This window comes from Notolepis coatsorum (assembly GCF_963971535.1).
Source record: "Notolepis coatsorum genome assembly, chromosome: 11".
NCBI classification, from domain to species: Eukaryota; Metazoa; Chordata; class Actinopteri; order Aulopiformes; family Paralepididae; genus Notolepis; species Notolepis coatsorum.
Window position 1 is genome coordinate 39,937,768 of NC_140175.1, and position 16,292 is coordinate 39,954,059.

At 42.8% G+C, this 16,292-nt stretch overlaps 1 protein-coding gene across 1 annotated transcript in view; it reads right to left on the reverse strand.

Annotated features, from left to right (window-relative positions):
- Positions 1 to 15,858, reverse strand: part of mtfp1 (mitochondrial fission process 1) — a 36,205-nt gene extending 20,347 nt beyond the window's left edge. The window contains exon 1 of the mRNA XM_084324204.1: positions 15,760 to 15,858. Within this exon, the coding sequence (XP_084180330.1) occupies positions 15,760 to 15,829 (70 nt within the window). The 5' untranslated portion in view covers positions 15,830 to 15,858. The remainder of the gene's footprint in view (positions 1 to 15,759) is intronic.
- Positions 15,859 to 16,292: the final 434 nt, after the last annotated feature.

Here is a 16,292-nt window from a genome sequence, read left to right on the forward strand (position 1 = left end):
TTATATATTTACGTGCCGAGTATGTGTGTTTTTTGAATTCTGAGGCCACGTTTATGGTAGTGTGGGATATACAGTGGACGTCGTTTCAATATATTGTGGAGGAAGAGAGTATTTTAGTGTCATATTTATTGTCATGAGATACTCCGCTTGTCGGCTAACGTGCGCAGACTGATGACGACATCAACTCGACTTGAGACATTCTCAGCAGCATAAGAAGTTAATTAAACTTGACGGACATTATATCGACGATAATTATCGATATCGAATTATATGAAAATAATTTTATAATTTTATCGCGATAACGTTTTTGGTCATATCGCCCAGCCCTAGTCCGTCCCACATTACCAAGCGTTGCACATGAACGGGCGGGCGGGGTTAGTGTACCACGCCATCGTTGTAAAGGCCTGCCTCGTCGGAGTATTTAAACCCTGCACGCACGGCTCAGATCGGCCCTGAAAAGAAACTACACCATTTCTGATAGAGTGCAATACCTGCTGGAAGGCATAGGCGGCGGTATTTGCCCTTTTGCGAGCTCAGACCCATTCCCAATGATAACATCAGGCTGGATGGATGAAAATGAATGGATATAGCTAATAAAAGAAATAACGATTAAAACCTGAGTTTTCTCGTGATTGGCGCTGAACGGTTGGCGAGTTAACCCGACTTTTCTCGTGGCTGGCATTGAATGTGTTAATTATACTGACTCAAAATTGTATTTCAAAAAGATACAATTAGTTCAGTAGTATCTTTCATTGGCCAAAACGACTTTGTACATCAAGTGTTCCATAGCTTAATAGAAACTGTACTTCAGGGTTCATAGAAACATTGTGTAACTGCACGATAGTGTTATACTGACACAAACTAAGTATTGGTACACACTAGGGCTGACCCCGATTAGTCGAATAATCTATCGAAAGGAGCCGTAGTCGACTGCCAACCTCTTAGTCGAATGCAAAAAAAACGATATAATAATATATATTTTTTTAAATCATTCTTTCAAGAGGTCTAGAAGTGTGGCTAACGCTAATGGCATGCATACCAGCGAGGCTAACTGCCTAAGAAAACTGGGAAAACAGAGGCACTGAAAGGGGATTTCACCCATCTAATGAACACACTAGACTAGATAAATATCAAGATGTATCCTATCCATCAGTGGACCAATTGCATGCTTTCGCAGAGGACAAGAAGCTTCAGTCGACTCCTTCAGACATTAAGCACCCCCCCCCCACAGCCCAAATGGAATGATACAAATAAATAAAAATTACTACCAGTCGACTATCGGCAAATTTCAGCCAATCAAAGTCGACTATCCAAATCCTTAGTCGGGGACAGCCATAGTATAGTACACACACACCAATGTCAGGATACACACACACACACAAACATGTGCATACATGCTTAACAAGTCCTCACCCTCCCCTAGGAAGGCAGTGCATTCTCGTTGTAGTGGCAAATCTTCTTAAAATGCCCCTCCTTCATACTCTCCTTTTATAGATCTCATTATAGATCTTTATCCACTGATATCCTCTTTGCATTGTGGTGACAAATCTGCTTCACCCTGAGGCCTCAACAGGTGACCTCAGGACTTTGTGTAATGACTTGAGTAGGGCTGTCTTAAATACTTCGAAGCTTCGTTCGATGGCACAAGCTTCGAACATTAAAAAAATAATCGAAGTTTACAAAAATAAAAAAGATTTTTTTTTGTCTCAAATCTTGCGCCTCCATTCCAATGAAACGAAAGTAAGCGGTGCCTCGACTCCACCTCTCTACAACAAGCACGTGGAGATTATCTGTGTTGAAAACAACAAGGACATGTGCAGCAGACATGTCGACGAAGAAGTCATCAGACGTGTGGTTACACTTTAAAATATGCAAAGACAATGCCCAAAAAGCAGAGTGCCAGATATGCCAGAAGAAAATGGCATATCACAACTCTACAACAACTTTGTCAAATCACCTAAAAAACGTAAGTATCGTTGTACACGACGGCGACGCTACACAAAACATTAATAAGGCTATGCCTATGCCTATGCCTATGCGTGGAGGGCTCTGAACGGCATGACCAGTGTGTGGAAATCCAACCTCCCCTGTCAAATCAAGCTCAACTTCTTTCATGCAACAGTCGAGTCTGTCCTTTTGTATGGCAGTGAATGCTGGACCTTGAAGCCCACCCTGCAGAAGTCCTTGGATGGGTGCTACACCAGAATGATGCGTGTGGTGCTCAACATCAACAGGGATGAGCATGTCACTAATGCAAACTTGTATGGGGGGGTGCTAAGGGTGAGCGAGAAAGTGGCAGTCAGGAGAATGAGGCTGGCAGGTCACTGCCAGAGACATCATGAGATGCCAACCAGCAAACTTGTGCTGTGGGAACCAACACACGGGCATCGATCACGAGGACGTCCCACATTAACCTACGTGGACGTACTCAGGAGAGATGCGGGAACAGAATGCACCGGCGAGCTAGCCAGATGCATGGAGGATCGGGATGACTGGAAGCACCGATGGAGGGCCCGTCCGAGGACGACCTAGATAGATATGCTGCCTGCTATGACTAATGTGTTACCAAGTTGGCTAATTTAATTGTAATCATCTGCTTTTGTAGGTGCATTGTCTGATATAATTATAAATTAAATATAATATAATTGTTTGCTTGATAGACGAAGGTTGCAACATAATTATGTAATGTCATGTCGTTGGCTGTGAGAGTAGCCCCACTGCACCCAGGCAGTGCAGCCGAGTGAAACCTTGTTGGCTGCGTCAGTCACGAAAGGGGCTACTTAATTAATTAGTCCAATCCACTTTATTTATAGAGCACATTTAAAAACAACAAAGTTCACCAAAGTGCTGTACAAGTCCTACAACATAAGATTAAAAAATATTATAATAATTTTTTTTTCTCGAAGCTTCTAATTAAAATCTAAGCTCGGCCCCGAAGCTTCGATTGCCAAAAAAAGCTTCGAAGGTCAGCCCTAGACGTGAGTGTAGGCTCACACTGAAGTTTTTTCCCCAAGGGGATCAATAAAGGAATATCTTATCCTCATATTCCTCAAACATTTTGGGAGGCAGATGCTCAACCAAAAATAAAGGGCACACCAAAGGCGCGTGCACAGTGTGTTTTTGCTGTGCTGTATGGTACTTTACCTCATACTCCGCCTCTCTCTCCCCCTCTTCCTTACTCTCCTTTGCAACTTGCGGTGTTGAGCCCTCAATGTCTAAACTATGGTCAAAACTCAAAAGCATAACATAAGTGGAGACAACAGACTACATACGAGTTGCCTAAAGAAATCAATAACTCACAACACCAACACTTCACAAACACTGGTCTTATCATGTATCAGGGCGCAGACTATAACAAAATACAGTATCGTACAATATCAACGTCATCATGGCAGGTGAAAAAATAGGCAAGCTTACAATGAGGCAAGTTCTTCTCCATTTCTCTCCCAATCACTCGCGCACAAATGCACACAGCAATTAGGGGGGGGAAATCAATACCCTCCCAGCACCCAAGTTCTAAATCCACGTAATGCCAAACAGAGCCCGTGTCAAAACACAAGCAGATCATTGTTCACACAGCGAGCAAGTGGGCATATCGATTGACGTGGACTAACCATGTGCCATACAACAATGTTGCGTACAGATGGTCCTTTCCTGCCGATAGTTAAATTTAAATGTATGTCTTTAGTCTCATCAAGATTTTAAAATTATGTTTTGTTTTTTGGTAGATTTTTATTGGTTTTTACTACCGGGCAGTCCGGTAGAGAGAAAGAGAGAGTTAGGAAGAATGGGAGACAGAGCAGGGGAAGACATTCGGCAAAGAACGGCGGGTCTGTGAATCGAGCCCGCGATGCATCGATTTACGTGGTTCGCCACTTGGGCACCCCCTCATCAATATTTGAGGCATTTGAAGATGTGCCCAATATGTTCAAAACAGTGTAAATGGTAAATGCAGGGAACAAACTTAACTTTTTGACTTACCAGCCATTTGGCTGGTAGATTTTTAAAAGTACCAGCCGGGCAGATTTTTTACTAGCCAAAAATTATAAATAGCTTTTTAGTATATCACCATGTGTTATTATTACATATAATACTCTCATATGCTATTTTCAATTAATATCATAAACAACATAAGGAATATTAGCATAATTTTGAGTGGACTGAATGAATGAGTCAGCGTTAATAGTTTTAAATGCAAATAATTTATTGAAACATAGAAGTGGGGTCGGGACACACACACACACACTGTGTTTCAACTCACCACCCCCGCATCATATTGTAGTCTGTCTTCAAACTTCCACTCCTCTCAAAAAATTTTATATTTGAATATCAACATTATCTGTCCATCCTCAGTAATCCTCAGTTTACTATAATATACTCCTGTCCTGAGTCCTGACTAGTGACTCCGTCGTCTTTCCAAACGCACGCACACACACACAGGGAAGGGGAGAGTGCCCCCCCCCCCCCCCCCCCATTCAAAACTGACAAAACTGAGGAAAACAAAAACAAACCACGTGAACTTTGGAAATTACTCAATAATCAACTAGGATGCAGTAAAAAAACTTAAAACCAGATTCTCAAACATAAACATAAAAACGGACAACACGCTCATCACAGACAAGCTGGATGTAGCCAATTACTAGGGTTGGGCATCGTTTGGATTTGAACGATTCCGGTTCCGATTCCGATTCTCCATATCGATTCCTGTTCTAAACGATTCTCGATTCCGATTCTTTGAGGTGCAGGTCAAAACAGGTCACAGCTTATTTCGAAGGAGATTTTTTTTTTATTATTTATTTCAAAAAGAAAATCATACTATTCACATTTTCAGTTGACTTGATACAGTTTAATTTGGTTAATGTAAAAAAAAAAAAAAAAAAAATCGAAATTTAGAATCGAAATTCAAATATGTTACTTCCGGTTCCAGAACCGGAAGTTAGGAACCGGTTCCTATTAGAACCGGTTTTCGGTGCCCAACCCTACCAATTACTTAAACATTTTCTTCACAAACATAGCCACAACACTGGTAAACAAACTACCCTCCCACTCAGGGCTTTATGGGGTAGAACACATAGTAGCTTACTACAAAAACCTAGGGGTCCGCAAGGACGACTTCAAGCTGGAAATGGTAACAACAGATGAGGTACTCAATAAACTGAGCGCCCTCCAACCTAACAAGGCCACTGGCCATGACAACATCCCCTCCAAATTCCTCAGAGACTCAGCAGCCGCCATCACACCAATCATCACACACATAATAAACCTCTCCATAAAACAGGGACACGTCCCCAAGGACTTCAAAATTGCGAGGGTGACCCCTCTGCACAAAAAGGGCAGCAAATTAGACCCAGGCAACTACCGCCCTGTTTCTATTCTCACCTCCATCTCGAAAGTCATGGAAAAAATAGTCTACGAACAGGTCGAAAAGTACCTAGCGGAAAAAAATCTAATCTACGAATTCCAATCTGGCTTCAGAACATCCCACTCCACTGACACATGCCTTCTCTATTTGAATGACCACATCAAACAAGAGGTGGACGCAGGCAAATACTGCGGCATGGTCATGCTGGACCTACAAAAGGCCTTTGACACGGTCAATCACTCCATTCTGATTGACAAGCTAAAAGCAATTGGTTTTGATAGTCTATCAGTGAGCTGGATGCAATCCTACCTTGAGGGGAGGGAACAGATGGTGGAGGTAAACGGTACCCTATCCCCCCCTCACAGTGAGCTGTGGTGTTCCACAAGGAAGCATACTAGGACCGCTACTGTTCCTAATTTATGCAAATGACATGTCGTCAGCTTGTGACTGCAACTTGTTCCTGTTTGCGGACGACTCAGCCCTGCTGGTCTCTGACAAGAACAAGTTACAGGTTGAAAAAACCCTCAGCTCGGAACTAGGCAGAATCTGCATATGGCTCGCTGATAACAAACTATCATTACACATGGGCAAAACAGAGTCCATTCTCTTCGGTTCAAATAACAAACTCAGCAAGACCGACGGCTTCTCAGTTACAGTGGGTGACAATATTGTCACAAGGAAAGATGAAATTACCTACCTGGGTTCCATCCTAGAGGCTAATCTCTCCTGTGACAAAATGGCATCCAATGTAATAAAAAAAGTCAACCAACGAACTCGATTCTTGTACCGGATCTCCTCTCTGGTAAACAAGAACACCCTGAAGACTCTGGCAGGAGCACTCATTCAGGGGTACTACGACTATGCTTGCACCTCATGGTACCAAAGCACCTCAAAGGCGCTAAAAACAAAATTACAAACATCTCAAAACAAACTGGTCAGACTACTGCTTGACCTTACTCCTAGAACCCACCTCACCCCTGCCCACTTTGACAACCTAGGATGGCTTAGAGTAGACGACAGAGTACAACAACTTGCAATGGGCCTGGTCTACAAGATACACTACACGACCAAGGTACCCATGTACATGTCAAAATACTTCCCAAAGGTCAGTGAATACCACGATCACAACACCAGAGGGAGCTCCACAAATCATGTTAAACCCAGATTCGGCTCAAATAAGGGACTAAACACGTTTCGCAATTATGCCACATCAATGTGGAACGCCCTACCCAAAGCTGTAAAGGAATGTGGATCACTACCCACTTTCAAAACCTCTCTCAAGGGACACCTACGGGAGACTGCAATTCAACACTGGCCCCTGTAAATATCCTAACCCAACCCCCTCCAATGTACAGTCATTTACCTAGTATGGTTTTGTCAATAGTTCAATGTACAATTGTGTTTGTTTGTACAGTGTCTCCTCCCCCCCCCCCCCTCAATGTACAGTGTTACTTGTTTATACAGTGTGCCCCCCGGCCCCCCCCCCCCCCCCCCCAACCACCTCCAATGTAAATTACCCAGTATGGTTGTCAATATCCCAATGTACCCAACCCCCCCCACCCAACCTCCTCCAATGTACAGTTTCTACGTCAAATGTATATACTCCCTTTTCTTGACTCCTTCTGTATCACAAACAGTACTGTATTTGCAAATCTGGTATGTCATAAATGTATAGATGTAGCAGTACTGACTATCTGTATGTCATGTATGTCATATATGTCTATATGAATTGAAAATGGGGGACCCTGATGGAAACAAGACAAACGTCTTTCTCAGGTCTGCATCCACTTAACAATTGTATGTATTGAGCCGTACTGTATTGTACCCATTCTGCAATCTGTTAAATAAAGTTCTCATTCATTCATTCATTTCATTCCCTTTCCTCAGTGCTGTTTATGGCTCTGTCTCGTCTGATCATCAGGATTAGCTTGTTAGCTGACGTTAACGTTGTAGTGATTGGTACATAAACGTTAATTTCGGGCGATGTGGGCATAAAGGAATGGCGACGGTGCAAAGCATGTAGCTGCATTGGACTCGTGAGAAGAAAAAAAACATCACAGACTTATTTCGCGTCTGTAGGCGCACTGCTGTGTTAACGCTGCTCTGTTTAAGAAACAACACTGAGTGGGCGGATATCATATGACTCGCGGAGTTGCTAAGGGTTTTTCAAAATAAGAGTATCATATGAAAGAACGTTGCTAGCTGCCGGAGCCCAGATATTATGACTGGAGCTGCGCTTGGAGCGGCAATGAGACCCGCACAGGATTTTCAAAATAAGAGTATCGATATGAACTACACCCGCCAGCTGGCGGGCAGACTATTAGTTAGACGCCAGACGGTAAATCTACACGCATTTGGCGATGGGCGCCCAGTTATTTTGTTCCCTGGGTAAATGGCTGCATTTTATCCAAAGCGCTTTACAATTTGTTCCTCACATTCACACAGACGGCGAAGGCAACCATGCAAGGTGCCAACCTGCTCATCGGGATCAGTTAGAACTTAGGGGTTAAGTGTCTTGCTCAAGGACACTTACATTTAGCTGACGCTTTTATCCAAAGCGACTTACAAGTTCTGTACAACAAGTCATCAGGAAGGGCACAACTCTATCAGCTGAGTGCTACAGTTTAGGTTAGTATATTAGGACAAGTGCATGACAGTCAGATTGACAGTAAGTATAAGGTTAGTTAGGGTTAGAATCTAATAGCCATTTGTGAGACTAACTGACTGACACAGCTGCACTCACCACCTCACCTGGACAAACTAAAAGGTCCAGGTTTTGGATTTAAATGCAGAGAACCGCGTGCCCGCTTGCGGCCGGTGGGCACAGCTACGTCCGTTAACATGGGAGCGAAAGTGAGCGAAAGTGAAGCGCTGGTCGGCTGCCCGCCCGCCCGCCTGCCTTTGGCCCTTTGCGAGCGGCCGGTGTGTCTGCGCTGTAATACACTCCTGGGGTGTGTATGGAGTCAAGTACCTTTTTAACTGGCCTTCCGACTATTTCCATTTACTGTCAACACTAAGAATAAAGAATACCAAGTTCAGTTAACATTAGTAAATCATGCTCGCTGCTAGGGGTGGACGGTATAAACGGTATAAACGGTATGAATTTGCTCTACGGTATGGATTTTGACTATACCGTCTAAACCGGTAGTGCAGCTCTAAAATACCAATGACGTCATGTAACCACAACGCGACTATTTCACTCGCATTTGCCCCTAAAAATAGATAGAATTAGTCATAGATAATAGATATGTGCGAACTGGAAAAAGTTATTTAGGAGGCTTCGCGCAGTGGGCGTGCCAGCCCCTACCGCACGCATGTAAACACGGATCTAGTAGTCTAGTGGGACGGGACACGGGAGCTCAGCTGTCGGCGGCGTCTCCCTGAGCTAACGTTAGCTTAGCTACCGTTACAAAATGACCCAGTCAACTATTCACTTTTAGTTTAATACATGATGAGGCATTGTCTAACCAAACGGTATCTAGTCGGCCAGCTACCGATAGCTCCTGACATCAACAAACGCTCCACAAAGTCTAGTAGAGAGAGACGTGTGTGTGCTACCTGTTAGCCGTTAGCTCACGTTAACGCAAGTTAGTTCACCGTTCAAAACGAAATGTCCCATTGAACTAAATAATTCACTGAGGCGTTGTATTAACGTTATATATCCGGCTTAGCCGGATAGCTCCTGATATCAATGTCTTATAACACTGATTCGATGCGTATTCGAGCTGAGGGCTTGCTAACGTTATAATAGGGTCCAGGTGCAGCGCCGGAGAATCCTGGCCGTAGCTCTGCTCGAGGCTACTCGAGTATAGGTCCAGGTGCAGCTCCGGGGAATCCTGGCCGTAGCTGGAGGCTACTAGAGTACACACAGACAGTGGAGCTTGTTGCGTGGTGGCGATGTCTCGCAGATAATACAAGTACAAGTCTAATTATATAATATATATATTTTATAAAAAAAAAAAAATTATATAAAATAAAAATAATTTTTATCAAAAACGATGATACCGTGATATATACCGTTACCGTCTATGCTTCAAATTATACCGTGATATACATTTTAGACCATACCGTCCACCCCTACTCGCTGCATTTAAATCCAAAACCGAGCGGGACCTTTTAGTTTGTCCAGGTGAGGTGGTGAGTGCAGCTGTGTCAGTCAGGTAGTCTCACAAATGGCTATTAGGCTACTGGTAACGTTGAGTAGACAAGACGAGCTATATCACATCATATTCTTGAGCATAGTTTAAGTCTGCTGTTTGGGCGCATTACAGATTTACTTTTGTCTATGATAGAGATGGATTAAACAGCGACTGAGTGTGAGGATTGCGCTATGTGAAGTGTATGCGAGCATCAATACATTTAACATTATGGGCCAGTTCGCATTGCCCCAGTCTAGGGATGCCCCGATCGATCGGCCACCGATCGTTATCGGCCGATACTCAGTATAAATATGCAATCTGTGAATTCCGATAATTAGTCATATTCGCCGATAGCGGAAACCGATCAAGCGAAGCTCTCACTCGCTGTCTGTCTCAGACACACACGACCTGCAAACTGCCGCTGCTCCTCCTCCCTAGCCCCGCCCGCCCCCGTGTAGAGTTTGTAAACAAAGAGGTGCGGCTCCTCTGCTCGAGTCTGTAGTGCACTGCATTCGACCTGCGCTAACGTTAGCTACCTAGCTATCGTTACTGTTTAAACAAAATTACCCAGTCAACTATTCACGTTTAGTAGGCATTGTCTAACGGTATTTAGCCGGCTAGCTACCGATAGCTCCTGATATCAACAAATGATCCAGAAAGTCTAGTAGTTCATGTTCATACCTCAGTTAGCTTGCGTTAGCTGACGTTCGTTTACTGTTCAAAACGAAATGTCCCATTGAACTAAAGTTCTGTCTTAACGTCATCTAGCCGGCTAGCAGTAGCTACAGATAGCTCTTGATATCAATGTCTTATAACATTGATTTAATGCGTATTCGAGCTGAGGGCTTGCTGAATGTGAAACGACCAAAGCACTTAACGTTACCAATGGGGTCCCGCTGCAGCGCCGGAGAATCCTTTTGAGCTGGGCTACTAGAGTACACACAGACAGTGGAGCTGTTTGCAGATAGTGAGCATTTTGACTTGTTGCGTGGTGGCGATGTCTCGCAGTCGCAGATAATACAAGTACAAGTCTAATTATATAATATATATATTTTATAAAAAAAAATTATAAAATAATTTTTAATTTCTTTTTAATCAAAAACAATCGGTATCGGATCGGTATCGGCCGATATGGATCACGACGATCGGTGATCGGTATCGGTGGCAAAAAACGTGATCGGGGCATCCCTACCCCAGTCTGTTACCAGCAAGTTCAAGTTCTGTATTTGTCAAATACAACACTACAGGGGGCATTGCAGGTAATGAAAGTCTTGTGTTTCGAGCTCAGACTCAACAGTGCACAATTAAGAAACTAATGGTAACAATAGGTGGTAGTAGTAAGTACTGTAACATCAAATAAAATATAAAAAGAGGTACGATAAAATTGTGTCTTGCATGTAGTGTATGTGCATGATAAGGTGCAGGGTGTGTGTGTGTCCAATAACAATAAGTAGTAAATAAATACTTAAATAAATAAAATAAAATAAAATATCAAAATGAGGTAAGATAGAATAGAATAGTCAATTTCTACAGAAAGTGTCTTGTGTAAAAGAGTATGTGCATCTTAAGGTTTTACACAGCAGTGGGTGTTGTCCCCAAAACCATGCATAGAATGTGTTAAACTCCTCTGGGAGGGAAGCAGACACCTCTACGGAACTGTTCATTTTCCCTTTGTAGTCTGCGATTGTTTTTAGTCCAGACCACATGTTTCTAGTTTGACTATACCAGGAGGCCAAAAGCAGCAAAGTATTTACACAAAACAACCTCTGCATAGATTCTGAATTTCTGACAGAGAAAAATGCAAAATTCTATCTTTAATGTTGTTATTTATAGCAAACTATATGCAGCCCAAGTTTATTAACATAACGTTTATATTTCCTCTCATAGTCACTTCAGCAACAAGTAATTTCCAAACTTGGAACAGACACAAAGCCGAATTGCCAAAGAATTACCCAACACGTCCACTATAGGCTCCAAAGGGATAGACTCTAGACTAGAGCAACGTTACCAGACTGCCCACAACCTTTTCATTACACCAGAATGAAGTTCTTCAAGTTCAGACATGACCCCCTATGACAGCAACCTAGAATTAACAAATGTTTGATAATAGACAGACAAGTATGTGTTCCTTATACTTTCAGCTAAGGCATTGAAGGCAAAGCTTTATTAAATACAAATAATTATTTCTCCCCACTGAACAGAAAACCTGTGACCCCAAAACCATGATATGAACCGAACCGTGATTTTCATGAACCATTCCACCCCTATTTTAAATACACATTGCCATGTAAATAAAGGCATTTTACTTTCACACAAACCCTACATTGTGCCTTGGATTGTTTTGAAGGAGACTTGCATTTTACACTTTTGATTGAATTCATCATTTCCACCCATGCAATGAGCCCTTCTTCACAAGATGGAATAGATGTTGAATTGTTTCATTTAAATCAAATCGATTCTTAAAACCTGAGATCAATGTGTGAAAATCTTCGCTGAACGTTATTTCGAGTGCACATCCTGTCCTGCAGAGGTCTACAGTTTGCCTTGCGCCAGGTTCACCAAACGACATCTTTTGACAACAATGGCAGGTGCTGGCCCCCCGAAAACCAGCGTGAGCATGATTAATCAAGTCTGACTGACTATATCGAAATCAAACCAGGTGAATCTAAATAGAATCTGGTAGTCAGTTGCAATATCCTAGTGGTTTGAGAAGAGAATTGGGGTACTGTGGGTGCTATCTTGATATGGGCTGCTGGGACTTGGTACAGTAGGCTAGAGCCTGGTCTGTGGAGGCTGCTGGGACTTGGTACAGTAGGCTAGAGTCTGGTCTTCTGTAGAGGTTGCTGGGACTTGGTACAGTAGGCTAGAGCCTGATATGTTGAGGTTGCTGGGACTTGGTACAGTAGGCTAGAGCCTGATATGTTGAGGTTGCTGGGACTTTGTACAGTAGGCTAGAGCCTGATCTGTGGAGGCTGCTGGGACTTGGTACAGTAGGCTAGAGCCTGGTCTGTGGAGGCTGCTGGGACTTGGTACAGTAGTAGGGATGTCCCGATCCGATCACGTGATCGGCGCCGATCACGTGCTTTTCAGAGGATCGGGATCGGGAATCTTTTTTAATAAAAATCGGCAGTCAAAAAAAGATTTTTTTTTTTTTTTTTTTTTTTTTCAACAAACATGACCATGTTCACGTCTTAAACTCATACGGAGGCCTTAGTTTTGGTTTTAAATTACATATAATATATCATTAATGTATTTATTGTCACACAGAGCAGAATAATTGTCCACAACAAACACATCCCCTTTAATTTACACCGTTGCAACAAACACTTTCCCTTTAATTTTAGACGCTCACATCACAACAACACGTTGCTCCCCGAAACGTTATCCACTGACTTGAGCAGCTGCTAGAGGTTTGTAACTAAGCATTTTAAAATAGAAAGTCAAGCCAGTCCAACAGCAATTGCAATGTTTGCAAGGAGGACATTTCGCGTGGAGGAAAAACTCATGAAGCAGCAGGAGGCGGAGTTTTCAGACTAACTTTTCAGATAACGGCAATTATTTGCTGTGTGACTGAGGATTATCGTCGGCGTTTCAGACCAGAATGGAGCTAATCATTACGTAAGTCGAACACTGAATGTATACTAATGTGCAAACATATATTGAAACTTTTAATATTTCTCATATGAAGCACATATGAATGTAAATAACAAGAGCCGCCGCGCTCGCGCCCCGGACTATAGGCAACAGAGGGGCTTCTTGCTCCGCCAGTTTCTGACACAAATGCGTCAAAATTGATTACTAATGTGAAAGATCGGATCGGGAACGATCGGAATCGGTAGATATTTAAAATCACATGATCGGGATCGGATCGGGGGCAAAAAAAGGCGATCGGGACATCCCTATACAGTAGGCTAGAGCCTGGTCTGTGGAGGCTTCTGGGACTTGGTACAGTAGGCTAGAGCCTGGTCTGTGGAGGTTGCTGTGCTGGGACTTGGTACAGTAGGCTAGAGCCTGGTCTGTGGAGGTTGCTGGGACTTGGTACTACAGTAGGCTAGAGTCTGGTCTGTGGAGGTTGCTGGGACTTGGTACAGTAGGCTAGAGTCTGGTCTGTGGAGGTTGCTGGGAATTGGTACAGTAGGCTAGAGCCTGGTCTGTGGAGGCTGCTGGGACTTGGTACAGTAGGCTAGAGCCTGGTCTGTGGAAGTTGCTGGGACTTGGTACAGTAGGCTAGAGTCTGGTCTTGGAGGTTGCTGGGACTTGGTACAGTAGGCTAGAGCCTGGTCTGTGGAGGTTGCTGGGACTTGGTACAGTAGGCTAGAGTCTGGTCTGTGGAGGTTGCTGGGACTTGGTACAGTAGGCTAGAGTCTGGTCTGTGGAGGTTGCTGGGACTTAGTTGGTACAGTAGGCTAGAGCCTGGTCTGTGGAGGTTGCTGGGACTTGGTACAGTAGGGAGCCTGGTCTGTGGAGGTTGCTGGGACTTGGTACAGTAGGGAGCCTGGTCTGTGGAGGTTGCTGGGACTTGGTACAGTAGGCTAGAGCCTGGTCTGTGGAGGTTGCTGGGACTTGGTACAGTAGGCTAGAGCCTGGTCTGTGGAGGTTGCTGGGACTTGGTACAGTAGGCTAGAGTCTGGTCTGTGGAGGTTGCTGTGCTGGGACTTAAGTGTTGAGAAAGAGAGTGAATGAGAGATGGGGAGAGTGCAAGGACCTTCTGTGTAATCCTATGGCAAGGACAGAGACCAAGAATGAGTGAAGGGTTGAGAAGGAAAGGAAATGGACATGTGAATTGCACATGTTGTGTCTGTGTTCAAGCTATCCGCAGCTATTATTGTGGTGCGACCGCATCAAAAAATGCAATGATATTTTGATGATATACATATAATCTTTATTTTTGTAATAATACTTGTGAAAACTGTGAAACCATGATAATCGTACCATCATTAGGGGGGGGGGGGGCTACAACAAGTGAGACAAAATGGCTCTGGTCTGCACCTGGTTCGGCTCTGCAGTTTTATTTAGCTACAGGATATTTGAAAGTGACCCCTGGGCCTCCAACTCTCCCTGCAGAGAGTTGCTGGAGTACTACGTTAAAAGAACAACACGAAGAGGAATTATATTTCCGTCTCCTTCTACTTGTGCTTTTAGAAGAGAAAATAGTTGGCTACTTGCATAAAATATTACACCTTTAAACATTGAATAATCTTAAAAATCTATTGTTTTGCTATTTGAAATGCTCACCTACATTGTGTAATGTGAATTATATATCAAGATTTGAAAAATGTCCAGCAATGATCTAATCCAATATAGGCTATTTTCATCAATTGCAGTATTCCATTACAATATCCAATAGTCAAAACATATATTTATTCATAAAACTGAGTATGAACTTAAGTTTGTATTTTTTGTTTCTTGCTACATCGTTTTGTTTTTTATTTCTAATGTAAAGCTAAATATGCCAGTTTAATGGATTATCCAAACATTGATTTATTGTGCATTTTATCATGTATTTCAATGTTTGACGTGTACCTTTATCGTTGAATGCCAAATAAATCCCATTAAATCCACTCTTAATGGTTATGCAATGAGGTCCTTTGGTTTCCAGCAGCTTACAGCTGAGCAGACATTTGGAAAGACAACAGATGATATGACTTAATCCAACTGATCCTCCCATTGACTGATCCTCGCCTTGTTGTGTTTGTTTATGCAATTCATGCACCACACATTGCATACAAGCAAATGGTCAATGGCAAATAAATACTAGCTTGGTTGAAACAAGTCACCAATCAGTAGGTAAACTGAGTCTGATTAAAATTATGTAATCTGGGATTGTCTCATTCTGGGTGCTGCAGTTTATCTGACCAGATTCAAATTAAATGATCGATTGGCAACAATATGTAAACCATGGGCGTTCTAACATGTAGCCGCTACACTACCATGAAACTTCTCCTGGGCAATACCTATGCTAAGGGCAAAGAGTCAAGACTGTGAGCTAACACATAACTCTACCACTAACTGTAAATACCAAGTGTGAGTAACTAATATTATAAAACAATGTCCTCCAAAAAGTTAAACAGGCTATCTATTGATCTTTAATAATACCTACCTGCTAGTAAGCTACGCTAACTAGCTAGCAAGTAGTATAGCCCCACCTGCCTGTTCTTACCAGTTCATGACATGTTTCAATCTATTTGATTGTCATTGAAAGACAACAACGTCCTAACCTTCAGAAATGTCATATTAACCCAACGTTGCGTTACATACCTAGAAAACGAACCCATGTGTCACGATATATATCGACCTCCTTGCTCGATTTCTCTTCAACGGGATCCATGCTGTCTCTCGTTACTCCATCCCCCTCTGCACGGTGTAAAGGACGAGCCCCAAAAGTAAAGAGACACTGGAACAATAGGGGATATCTGCAGAGCCGCAAGCCCAACGTCTGGGCGGGGCTTCGGGGTTTGTACTCGGTTTGAGGCGGTACTTCGGGGCTTGTACTCGGTTTGACTGTGCATTGATTGATTGATTGATTGATTGATTGATTGATTGATTGATTGATTGATTGATTGATTGATTGATTGATTGATTGAAAAGTTTATTAACAGATTGCAGAATGGGTACAGTACAGCAGTGTACCTCATCCCATTTCTGCTTTGCACTATATAGTATTGTATATTAGTACACTGCATAGTATTGTATATTATATGGTAACTCAGTTACGTCTATTCTGCATCGAACATTGTACATATGTCTATACTGAACACTGTGACCTCATTTTCTACTTCTAATTTACATGC